At 31.7% G+C, this 13099-nt stretch overlaps 1 protein-coding gene across 2 annotated transcripts in view; it reads right to left on the bottom strand.

The window, feature by feature from the left end:
* The window catches only part of if (integrin subunit alpha inflated), a 197566-nt gene that overhangs the window by 20939 nt on the left and 163528 nt on the right, over nucleotides 1–13099 (bottom strand). For both annotated transcript variants that reach the window (XM_076394397.1, XM_076394398.1), the window contains 6 exons: nucleotides 6569–6744; nucleotides 4293–4502; nucleotides 4134–4236; nucleotides 2806–3052; nucleotides 234–397; nucleotides 29–177 (listed from right to left, as the gene is read on the bottom strand). In XM_076394397.1, the coding sequence (XP_076250512.1) occupies nucleotides 29–177; nucleotides 234–397; nucleotides 2806–3052; nucleotides 4134–4236; nucleotides 4293–4502; nucleotides 6569–6744 (1049 nt within the window). The remainder of the gene's footprint in view (nucleotides 1–28; nucleotides 178–233; nucleotides 398–2805; nucleotides 3053–4133; nucleotides 4237–4292; nucleotides 4503–6568; nucleotides 6745–13099) is intronic.

Raw genomic sequence — 13099 nt, 5'->3', positions numbered from 1 at the left:
GACAATAATAGCGAACGATTCGAATTACCTTAATATATATTTGTTCCGTTTGACAAGTGTCCGGACTGTCCTTTCGGAGATAAATCGTTTCGTTCAAAGTGTGCGAATTGCTTTTCAAAAATGCCATCCTCGGAACATTCGGTTTTTTGGTATCGAGAATATACTGCACGTTCAATCCTAAAATAATGGTTGTTTTAATGCGTCCGGTTGGCTACACGCGATTCAAAACTTACTGATTGCTTCGGGTATTCCTTTACCGCTGTATTTAATGCAGAAATCGATTGTCGTACAAGTGTGAGGGGTTTGTCCGATTTTGCAGTCTTTGGTTTTAATGTCGATCTGTTTGTTTCTGGTTCGGAATCGAACGAAGGCCTCCACACGAACAACTGGTCTTGCTCTAAAAACGCATTATATTATGTTAGATTAAAGCCATAGACATAGACAAATAGAGATTTAAGTTTGTAGGAAATTTTTGGGAAATGTTTCGCGACGTCCAACATGTAGATGTCGCTACTTTTAACTTATTACTTGTTTTAATCGCTATGTTATGAGCAGCGACGGGATCCGATTGGTTCACGACGTCCAGCATGTAGATGTCGCTACTTTTAACTTATTACTTGTTTTAATCGCTATGCTATGAGCCGCGCCGGAATCCGATTGGTTCACTTCGTCTCTATAGCGCCTTTATTGTTTATTTGTTTCTCTGGCGCCATTTCCAGTGTGCCTAACCTAAGGAGCAGTGCATCTAGATTTTTATAACGTTTAGAGATTAAGTTATTAGTTCATTGGTATTTATAAGACGGTAGTACAATAAGTAAAGTGAATTGAATTATCGATCTAGAAAGTCTTGTGTACCCAAATGCATAGATAGTAAAGAAATCCAGAGTGGTTTTACTTCCAAGAAGTATTTAGCTGTCTTTAAAAATTAAATCAGAATCAAATACATTTATGGTCGTTACAGCGTGTTTTGTTGTTGTAAGATAAGGTACATTTATTCATATTAATAATCATATAAAATATCAAATAAGTTTTTCTATTTTAGAAATTAATCTCTTTTCGAAAGAAGCTACACAAACGGCCATATACTTTTATTCTTGCATCAATTATTTGATAGTTGAATCTCCACTAAAATAATAGCTCCTGAATGCAAACCTTTTAAGAGAGGATTAACCAAAGTTCAATACACAAGGAATTTTGGTGCAAAGCGATTCAGAAATTAAATAGTGCTTATATTTTATTGCCCAAGTAAGAACAAATTTGTTAAAGTGAATTAAAAACTTAATAATCACCTTGAGAGGGTTTATTTCATTAAAGAAAAAAAATGTGATGATCCGAATAAATATATTGGCTTAAGACTACTTGATCAAGATAATTTGGAATTTTTTCATGGACTGAAGAATATGCATCCTTCGGCTAGTATGTTTGACAAATCATTTAAAGCGCTCATAAGTAAATTTTTCTCATCTATTTTGCCTTTAGGAAATTGCGAAGAGGATTAATTCCATACTAACGGGGGATGTATTACCAGCAGTTGGGAAATTGTAACTTCACTTTGTACCTTCAATTGCGGATGTTCCGATATGAACAAACAAGGCAAGGCAATATCACATACCTCAGAAAATTGTTTTGTTACACTGTCAGTAGTTCTTTGAACTATTTTTAAAATTTTATCTTACAATATTGCTACACGTCGATAATATAACATATTTTTGTCAAACATAAATTTAAAACCTTTTAATTGTACACTATTTAATGATCTTCCAGATAGAATTTTAAAAATACGCACCATATACTTTTGAATAAAACAGGTAAACAGAATTTTAACAGAGAAAGATTCAAAGATTGCTTTCAGTATAAGAAAACAAAAAGCCAGAACTCTAATAGTTCCTGTTAATTTGATGACCCAATACAAATATGAAAAAGAGAAAAAAAACAGAAGAGATAATTTTGATTTGTTCGAAAGTTCTTTTTTCAAAGTTTATAGATATGTTTGTTTTTATATTATATTTATATTTTATACATAATTTGCAGTTTTATAATTTACAGATTATATTTATTTCATTCATTGAATTTTATTTAATAAATTTATTTCAGAAATTAAATTGTTTTATTAACATTTTATTGGTCAATTACACGTGACGTCAGGGCGAAGAGCAATCAAATGTCTTCACAGCAAAATGTTTTCCTTATAGGTGGCTATAATGGAGATTTATAATATAAGATTTAAATTGACCAATCAAATCACTTGAATGACCGATTTATTTATCCCGATCTGGATGTTGGGCAAAGCAAAACCTTTCTCTAGGAGCCCCTATTGATATATATAGGTGTACTTTTAAAAATCAATGCAATTTGAAACTATTCAAGTGGTGATTGACTTTGCGATACAAATATTCTGAGTAATATTATTTGTTGATAACATGAAAAATGAAAAACTAAAGGTTGACTTTCTAACTAAAAAAAACAGCATATTTATGTATCTATGTATATAGGGATAAGTTATGATTTTTACATGACCTATCTATTCTTAGAACACACTTCTTAGAACGAATATGCATTATAACGTATAATTTTGATTAAAATTTAATCACAAACACGTTAAACGCAGAAACACGCTAAAAGCACCGTCCTTCACTTCTCCATTCAGAAAATTATGCCCAAAATAAAAACAAACGCACTACAGAAACGAAATGAACTAATCAAATGCCTTCGCGAATATTGGATGTCGCGAAACATTTCCCCAAAATTGCCTATACACTTAAATCTCTATATTCTGTGTGATTATAACATTTTGCAGCAAATTACCTAAAGAAGAAAGCGGAATTTGATAAATAAGCGCCCACTGCCATATCGGGATAATCGTTGCCGTCCATGTCCAGACCTCCGGCAACCGAAAAACCAAAAGTACTGAGGGGTATACCGTTGTACCCTTCGACGTCTTCCGCGTAGATGACCTGTCCGTACTTCTCCAAAACTCCTTGAGATGAACCGTAGTAGATGTAGACTGCTCCTTTATTGTTTTCTCCATCATACGGGGCACCAACAGCGAAATCTAGACAAAAAATACAATTGGTTTTTGTTGAATTATTTGTATTGTGCAATAGATTAAGTTATGATCATTTACAATCTTTTATGTGTTGTGATGGTTGATGTTTTGGGAATGTCTAAGTAAAACGATCTAAGAAGAAACTAATTAAGTGAAAATAGTGTTGTGTTAGTATGAAAGTAGTTTTGTGCTAGGTTGTTAAAAAAATTGTGGAAACAAAGTGAATTAGTTACAAAAATTATTTTTCAATATTTTAAAAATTCAAAACACTCATTTCAGCGATCGTTCAATTTATGTATCCCATCACTATAGTGATATGATAAACCGCATTTGATGAAAATTATATCACGCTGACAAATATATAAAAATACACTTAATACATTCACCTCACGTTAGACAAATAGCAGAGTAGATTAAACTCAAAATCAAAGAACTATACTGGTTAGTCGGATTCTCTCCACTTGACCTAATATCAAAGATATTGGTTTATCAGTTAATTATAAAATCTATTTGGACTTATGTGGTGCAAATATGGGGTTGCATTAAAACCTCAAATTGACTACTAATTCATCTATATCAAAGTTCTTCGATTAATTCGATTATCGCTACGTCACCTATGAAGAACTGCACGATGACCTCGAAATCAAATGTACTTATGAAGTTATCTAATATTTCGTGTTAAAATATGAAATAAGGTTACTAAATCACGGCCACTGGACAACGTGCAGGAAATCAGAAGATTGAGGCGAACCAAACCACATGAACTTACACAGCGTATATGTTACTCTTAACTTAAGTGGTCTAATTTAATTTTAATTTGGACAATTCTTGCTAATGTATTTATCCTGCACTTGTCTTGTTTGTGTATTGATGTAAGTACAACGGAATAATAGTAATAAATTAAGAATATTTAATGAAACAAAAACGAAAATCTTTTTTTAATATTGATGATTTTTATACTCTCAAAAAAATTTATCCGATTCCTTTCAGTCTATATAATATTCTATGTTCTAATGGAAGTAGATGAACAAAAAGAATGATCAAGTAAAGTTTATGTTATAGTCGAAACTAATTAAATCAGACTTACCCTCATAGCCATCTTGATTCAGATCTCCAAGGTATCCGACACTGTGTCCGAAACGACCTTTCGAATTGGTACCATCAATAAATGACGTTTTATTGAAACTACTCTATAAAGGACAATCGCGGTTGAGCTTTTGGTCGATATTATACACATATAACTTACAGAACCGCCTCCTTGATAGAAAACGTACACTCTACCGACGTCGTATTTATCCTCGGTATTTGGTTCGGTGTGCAATGGAGCACCAACGATGAGATCAAGTTTACTGTCACCATCTACATCGGCAGCGGCCAGGGAGTATCCGAAATAGGAACCCAGTTGACTACTGGAGATGTTTTTGTAATTTGTTAGATTCCATGTGAATAAGAGGACCTGCAATACAGAAGAACGCAAGGATTAAAAATTTGAGGCATGTAGACAGCAAATTGTAAAAATTATGTTTGAACGTGTTCAAATACGTCTGTCTCTATTAAAAAGATACCAGATGTGTCGGTAATAATTTTCCAGTTCTTGTAATATATTTCACTAGCCATAAGTATGTAATACATAGAGTATTATTTAGAGGTTTTTAGTTATTCAGAAGTAGACAAAACCGAAGAAATATTTTGCGTGGTCCCACCAATGTAGCCACTGAGGCCACTTATTTTATTGGTTCGTTTTAATTGATCTACAAAGGAATTTTATTGGCTCATTTGTATATCGCTTGATTGTTTCTATAGTTTGTTTCAGTTTGTTTATGAGACCAGCCAAGTTTTGATTCCTTTTAGAAAGTTGTTTGTAAAGTGCCATGAATTTAAAACTAAATTATTTTGAAGGGATTGATTTATTTTATTGTTTTTTATTAACAAATGTATATTCGTTAAGATACTTATGATTGATATCTTGGCTTAAGGCTACTTAATCGAGATAGGTGGCTTTTTTGTCTTGAAAAAATAATTCTTCAACATTAATACAAAAGATAATAATACAACTAGTATCACATGATTGTCTTATTATATTGTTAATAGATCTTTAAGCTGTCTCTTAAAGTTTACTTTTTGGTTTGGTAAAATATACAATTTAGCTGTTTTAATTTAACCAAATTATTTACAATAACATCGCAAAAATAATTAATTTTACATCTTACTTAAATTGATAGCACTAAAGAAATATGAAAAAGGGAAAAGGCGCTAGAGACAATTTTGATTATATTTACCAGGAGATATAGTGTTCTCAATTAGGTTGTAGCCTTTTTTATCTTTATATTTAATTATTTATAGATATATATCAATTAATTAAATTATTAACAAATGGCAATATATATTTAAATGGCGTTATCAGCGCCTTGCTGCTAAGACAATGTAAAACAATTCTGAAATTATATGTATTAATATGTAAGTTAACACTATATATTACACATTTAATGTAATGATTTGCCAAAATAACACCGTTGTAGATTTATTATTCTTTGAAAATGTCAGATTTTATTTCTGAAAACGTATCATTTGCGGCACATATTACTATTCCTGTTAAATCAAAAGAAATGAAGAAATTTCAGTAAATGTGGTGACCTTAGCATTCATGAAAAGAACGTCATGGTAGCTTGAAACTGTTTGAAAGTGCGCAAATTACAGGAGTTATTGGATACAACTTCAAACCCAATACAAACTCAAAAACAATTGGCAGAAAAGTTGAATGAGAGTTAAATCGCAATTTGTGAACGACTTTAAGCTATGGGAAAGATCCAACACACGGGAAAATGGATACCACATGAATGACAGGAATTAGACATTTAGAAAATAGAAATTGTCAGTGAAATGCTGCTTCAAAGCTATAAAAGAACGCAATTTCTGCATTGAATAGTAACGAATGATGAAAAATTCTTTCGAAAATTCCAAGAGAAAAAATCCTGATCATGACTTAGCAATACCGCTTCTTCGACTGCGAAATCGGTGTGACAACAAATGTTCAATTTCAATTGTCCATCAATCGAAAAGTATCTACAATGCGCTCAAAGATGTGTTAATATCAGCTGTATTTGCAGTATTCTACAGACCTGCTCTATCCACCTACCACCTCTTCATCTTAATGCACAGCAGTACTTTGCCGATTTCGAAAAAATTTTAAAATGGCTTGATGAATGGTTTGTCTTAAAGGATAAATTATTTTTTTGGAATAGCATCTATAAGTTGCCTGAGGGCTGGGCAAAATGTATAGGATCAGATGGCCAATACTTTACAACATCTCAACTATAACGTGTTTTCTTAAGCGAAAAAACCGGAACGGAATTGAAATGTTTACATTTATAATGTCATATAGGATCGATAGTGTGAAAGTTTTATGGCTTATTGTTATTATATCATCTAGAAGTATTAAATGTCATTTACATGTTGTTATACGAGAGGTGGCCTCTGTCAAAATGTGTAGAGAAGCTAAGTACATAGTATATCTGAATTTACCTTGCCATGAAGTTCGGCACCTCTAGGCATACCAACAGCTATGCCTTGTTCACCGTTACCCAAGAAATCTCCCGCTATGGTAGAATATCCCATATAGGAATCGTCATCTTGTTGTTTCCCTTCTCTGGTTTGGAACACTGCAGGCCTTACTTCCAAACTTTGTTGATGGACGGATCCTGGAAAACACACATCGATTAAAAATAATCCAAACACTTATTTTTTCCCAATGTTACGTGATCAGCTAATGATTCATAATAAGCCTAGTGGTTACATCGCAAACAATTCAACAGTTAATTTCGAAATAACCACCAAGATAGTACAAAACATTTAACGGTTAAAATGAAGAAGCAAAATAATCATAACAAATACACCCACATTTAAAAAAGCACCGTTTATTTTTAATGTTCGTGTCGGTCAACAAAGAGCAACACTCAACAAAACTCCGAAATTAGTAATTTTAGTCAATGCGTTAAAATGTTCGGAATTGGCCGTTTATTATTTCGCAATGGGATTCTCGTGTTTCCTTTAAACAATCGGGATTTGTTTGGGATAACTTCCAAATATTATTCTTTATTAATATTGTTTTGATCGCAAATCAAATCGTTCTAGTGATTTGGCGCAATGTGGTAGGGTTATTTTATGAAGACATCCGACACCATTGTGATTGTTTTAGATTGTAATCATAAAGGATGATATAAATACTCAAAATCTTACGGTGACTCAGCGTCCGATTTATTTTCGGTAACGTAGATGAAAGGCTATTTTAAGAATTGAAAGAAAACTGAATGTCGGTTAAATTAAACTCATTTGCTTTTCTTGTTTAATTCAAATAACAGTAGCGTTGAAAGTACGACTATTGTCGAAGATTTACAGTTGAACAGTTCGTTCATTAAAAATGTGTTGATAGAGCAGTGAAGCATTGATATCGATATAGTTGATAAAGAACACTCTGGTCAGACGAAGAAATTCAAAGATTGCTAGTTATTAAATACAAGAAAAGTTATACTCACTAATTCCCTTATACAGTGCAATATCTGTGCATACATATATTTACGCCGATAACTATCTATAGCATTGTATTAATTTTGCATTTATATTGCACACCTTCAAATAACCAGTTTAAGAGGACCAGAATTCTTTTTGTTGTAAGTTGATAGATCCGTCTTCTATATAGACACTAAGTTGACGTGTAATTTGTCGTTTAGATTGTTTACAGTGTAGATTTAGTTAGTTTCAAATGGTTTTGTGATTTTTACAATTGATACAAAGGATGAGGTATAATACAAAATAACGATATTAAAATCTTAGGGTTTTTGAAGGAGAGTTTGTTTGAATTTTGACTTTTGTTTTGAGATTTCTAAACGCAGACCCCCCCCTGACAATGTAATCAATCAACAATTTTGCAGGGAGAATTAGGATGGGAGTGAAAAAATTCGATATTGGTAAAAATAAGTATCGACCTTTTTTGTGTGTGTCGGTTTTGGGTATCTCGGCCTAATCTCGACGAAAAAAGAAGAAAGAAGCTCGATAGTTGGGTTTTACATGATTCGAATACATGATTCGACACTTAAGTGCGGAAAAATTGTGGTTAAAACCCAGAGAAGCTCCACAAAGGATTATAGGTCCGCATTGGCATCAAGGATGATAATGGTAAATGTTTGGTGAGTTTGGAAGGGTATTGTTCACAATGAGCTGTTCGAAACTGCCCAATGCATTAATTTGATTCTACTTTCAATAAGTAATTCGATTGAAGTTCGGGAGGGGGCATTATATCCCATCTCGACAGCGCTAAATATATTTAGTTACTTGACAGAAGTTGAGAGGGACTAGCTGAGTAGTGTTTATGCATTATCCGTATAGCCGGGTCTTGACACGTGCGATGACCATTTATTCCAGTCTCCGCAAAACTCTCTTAATGGTGTAAAGCTGGTTCCGAAAGAGGTTGGTGAAAAATCACATGGAATGAAAAGTGCCCAAAGATAAAAAAGCACATATATTACTAATTGGTGTTGGAAATACAAGAATAAAATAAGTTCGTTTTGAAAAACATCAAAATTCGAATTATCATTTTACGCACTGCAATACATCCATATATACGTTTTTTCTCATACTCTTGACTATTTTGATCAAAAACTAATAATCGAGTATATAAATTAATTTTGTTGCACCTACTTGGACTCACCGGGACCATGTTAATAATGCAAAATCGGCGGATATAATGGATCAGTTTCAATCCATCTGCATTTACTCGGTAATAAATACCTAATGGGTTCAACTAAATTCGCCTTTCTATTGCTAGAATAAAACAATAATGCTTTTTCAATAAACAATGCACCTTTTTAACCCACCTCAAGAAAGGAGGATGCTCTATGGATAATAGAATGGATAAAAAGGAATTTCGCGTGTTGATAAAATATTGCCTTTTGAAAGGAAAAAATACAGTTGAAGCAAAAACTTGGCTTCATGCCGAGTTTCTGGATACCGCCCCAGGAAAATCAACCATCAAGGATTGGTATGCTAAGTTTAGACATGGTGAAATGAACACGCAAAAGACGGTGAACGCAGTGGATGCCCAAAAGAGGTTGTTACAGACGAAAACATTAAAAAAATCCACAAAATGATTTCGAATGACTGTAAATTGAAATTGAATGAAATAGCAGACACTCTAAAGATAGCAACTGAACATGTACATCATATCATTGCATAGTTTCAAAATAATGTTTTCCGATGTAGGATTAAAACGTAGAACTAATGTTAAATTTGCAATAAAAAAAGAGACTCCTCGAATAACATTAGTCTTTTATAGCAACAGTAACAACAAAATCTGTATTATTACAGGAAACTGATGGAAATGAACAAAAAACTCATGACGTGCCGATACCATACTAAAATAAGATCAATACGGGAAGTCGAAATCGACGGACTGATTGGAGATAGCGCACTGGAGGATGTAAATTTATGGTTATTAAGAAACCGTAAAGGTAGGCGCGTCAAGAATTCTAACAGGAGATCGGTAATTACTTATGTGATGATGGTGGCTGATGTAGCATGCGATTCTTAGCGAGTGTTTGAGTGCTGGCTTTTAATTCGTAATTCCGATTACGAACATAGAGCGTTTAGCGATTCCGAAAAAATGTTTTATGACTGCTCAAATATGTGCAGGGCAAAAAGTTGACAATGTATCGTACCAAACTAGCCTTGAATCGCTTAACATTCTTCTTTAAGTGTTGTTTTACTTAAAAAAAAAACGTATCTAACCATTGGCGTAACTTTTATGCTATAAATGTAATTTGGTTTAACTGATGATAGGTAAGTAATCATACAGTTTTCATTAAGACTATTATAAAAGTAATTAACTAATACAGACATGTATTAAATAATGGGAAAATTCCTTCAAGAATAAATCAATAATATGTAAATTACATAAAATCAACTGAAAGGTTTCTAATCTAACAAAACTTGTAATAATCATTTGGGTCATATCAAATTTTAATTTATGTAATTTTCAACTGCTGAAGATTGAATTTTCAATTTTCTTCAGTTAAACTGCATTTTTTTCCTTAGATTCAGTGTTAAATTCAACTTTCATCTTTTCAGTCCATTTTTCATTCCAATATATTTCGATAGTATGAGCAAATAAGTAAAATATTCCACTAGCTCTGCATTTGGATTCACATCTATCCTGCTTATAACAAATACATATAATGAAGGTCGAAATATTGTCGTTTTGAGTGACAGAAAATATAATAATCACATGTTTTTTACTCCAACGTTTTGACTTTTCTCAAGTTCGTGGTCATGAATATGTGCAAAAATATGGCTTTACTAGTAAGGTCATTATATTTTCAATTGAAATATCTTTTTTACAGTGTGGAGTCTCTATCCACAATCTTATCTTTATAATGTTTAATTATCAGACAATAGGCGACATATGAAATTTCTTGGAATGCTTGCCCTGTCAGTTTGTTCTGGGCTTTGTAAAACTTTGCGACGTTTGTCTTGACAGGTTTTACGAACTTGTTTAAGCTGGTTTAAGCTCAATGTGTTTTTGTAAAAGAAGAAGTAAACTACCCTTTAGTGGAATATAGTTTAGGTTTTAAACTGGAACCTCACCTTAGATTATAAGGTTGCTACTCTCAGTCATAACAGATTTTTCGAATAGTTACAGTCTATAGGTAAGCTAGAGTATTTTTGAGACAAACCTCGTATGTGGTTTAGTATATTTTTGGTTGCCTATTGTATTAATACTACTTTTTATCCTAAGTTTAATTTTGTGTTTTTTTTAGAGAAATAATTTTAAATACAGCAGACGCTCGATAATGTAAACACTCAATAATGGAAACAAACATATTTTAGTTTGTTATAAATGTAAATGCATTAATAGCTTGTTTAAATCTTTGAATTTTCTTAAAACGTTTATTACTTAAATCTCGCTCCTTAATGTAAACATAATATAACCTACATTTTATTTGAATTGGTTCACATTAACGAGCGTTTGCTGTATTTAGTAACAACAACCCTTCATACTATAAAATCCTGAGAACTTTACGTTCTAATATATTTGGCGTATCGATCTAACGTAAAAATTGTGTAAAAAGGATAATGATATTGAGATGTCTTATCGTCAAGTGCAACGCTTTGTTGAACTCTGCGAAATAATCCTGTTTATAAAAAGACGTCAGTGTCCATTATCTCATCTTGCAAGCTTAATAGTCTCGACCTTTGGCTTATTCGAAAGGTCGAAAATAATCTCACGAAAGTGCCAATAATTTTTCTTATATGTTATCGTTGAGTGTGAATCATATTCGTGGTTTTGAGTTGTTTAAATCTGTTGGTGGCATCATGTTTGCAACATAAAAATAATAAACGAAAAGTATACATAAACATTTGGTGAAATATAGTGGAAATAATTATGACTATATCTGTAAAGATTCGTTTTATGGTAGATATCTCCAATATAATCACCAAAATAAGCTGTTCTAAAACAATTACAAACCTCCACAATCCAAAAGGAATGTAACTGATGAAAATATAAGTTTATTTTATAATAATATTATTATTTTATATATAAGTTAAGTACCAGTCATTTTTAAATAATCTGCAATATAATATAAGAGAAAAAACAATGACAACCTTCATATGATTTTAACAATTATTGTAAATATATCGAGGAACAAAACCGTATACCGACAACCATTTTAATGGGGATAAGGAGTAAAATATTTTTGTTATCTAATGTCTAGCCAAGATTTTGTGTAGGGTATAATAGTTGGAATGGTCTCTGTTAAAGCATCATTACATGATAATTCCATTAAATTAAATTACGTTTTAATAAATTGCGTCTAATTTATGCAAATTAATCATCAAGTTAAGCCAACGAACTGAGAATATGCCCAACATCGATTTTGAGCTTCAGTTCAGGGCATTGAGAGTTGCATAACAATAACATATTATATTGTATTATTAGAGACTAGTGATTATTATGTCCAACATTAATTAATATTTTTGGATGTGATTCATACGCTAGTGGAGTCCCTGTTAGTGATCCGTTACAGACTTTGTAATAATTTAGTTTATAATGTTCATCTAATATTCTTTTTTATGAAACTTGATATACCAAGGTGCATTAACAGTATTCCATAATACACATTATTCTGATTTTATTAGAATATTACTGTCTAGCTTTAATATCTATATTTAACGCGAATGCAATGACAATCTATCATACCTCTTTTAGAATGTTTGTTTTTAATATATAATTTTTATAGGCAATATCCATATATATTATTATTATTATTATGTTACAGAAATCCCTTCTCGATTTATTTATTCATGAATAGCATTACCGTTTTTAGATAATTATATATGAATATAACTTAAAACAAAATTCCTAATAAGCAATAACACTTTGGGATTGCACTATAAAACTCATTTAAAGTAGTTTCCAGATGTTTCTTTATTCAATCATTAATATCATTCATTCAATCAAGTTTTGCTTCACTTAATTAATTAGAAAATATTGTACAATAATTATTTTTTATTTCCCATATAGTAAGGCGTTTCATAAACATGTATTTCAAAACTTTATAAGACACTAAACTTTTATTTTCATACTGCAAAATGTATTACAATTCATCAAGCCAATAAAGTCTTCTCGTGTTTTTTTCATTGATATTTTGGTGTTGTATTATGATAACTATTGGGACATTCGTCATCCGCTGGCAAAATACCAACCAACCGGTTCCAACCATCTCTTGACTCACCTGGGATATTTTTCGATTTTCTTTTTTTAACCGAACTTTAAATTATCTTTGGGCTACCTCCGTGTTATTGCAGAATTAGAATGAAATGTTAGAAATCTTCAAATATTTATGTTCGACAAAAAGTGTTGGATTTTCATATGTTCAATATTTCTAAAGTAAAGTTTTATTTGATCTTCAATATATTTAAAGAGTATTTGGTATATTAACAATTATGTCAGTAGCAAATATAACAAAGTGTATTCTCATTGAAGATTTGTCAGCATTACTG

The sequence above is a fragment of the Rhynchophorus ferrugineus genome, unplaced genomic scaffold, assembly GCF_030347505.1.
Source record: "Rhynchophorus ferrugineus isolate W39M unplaced genomic scaffold, kcgeb_rfMv2 rfM2, whole genome shotgun sequence".
Taxonomy (NCBI): Eukaryota; Metazoa; Arthropoda; class Insecta; order Coleoptera; family Curculionidae; genus Rhynchophorus; species Rhynchophorus ferrugineus.
This window is presented reverse-complemented; position numbering and strand designations above follow the sequence as displayed.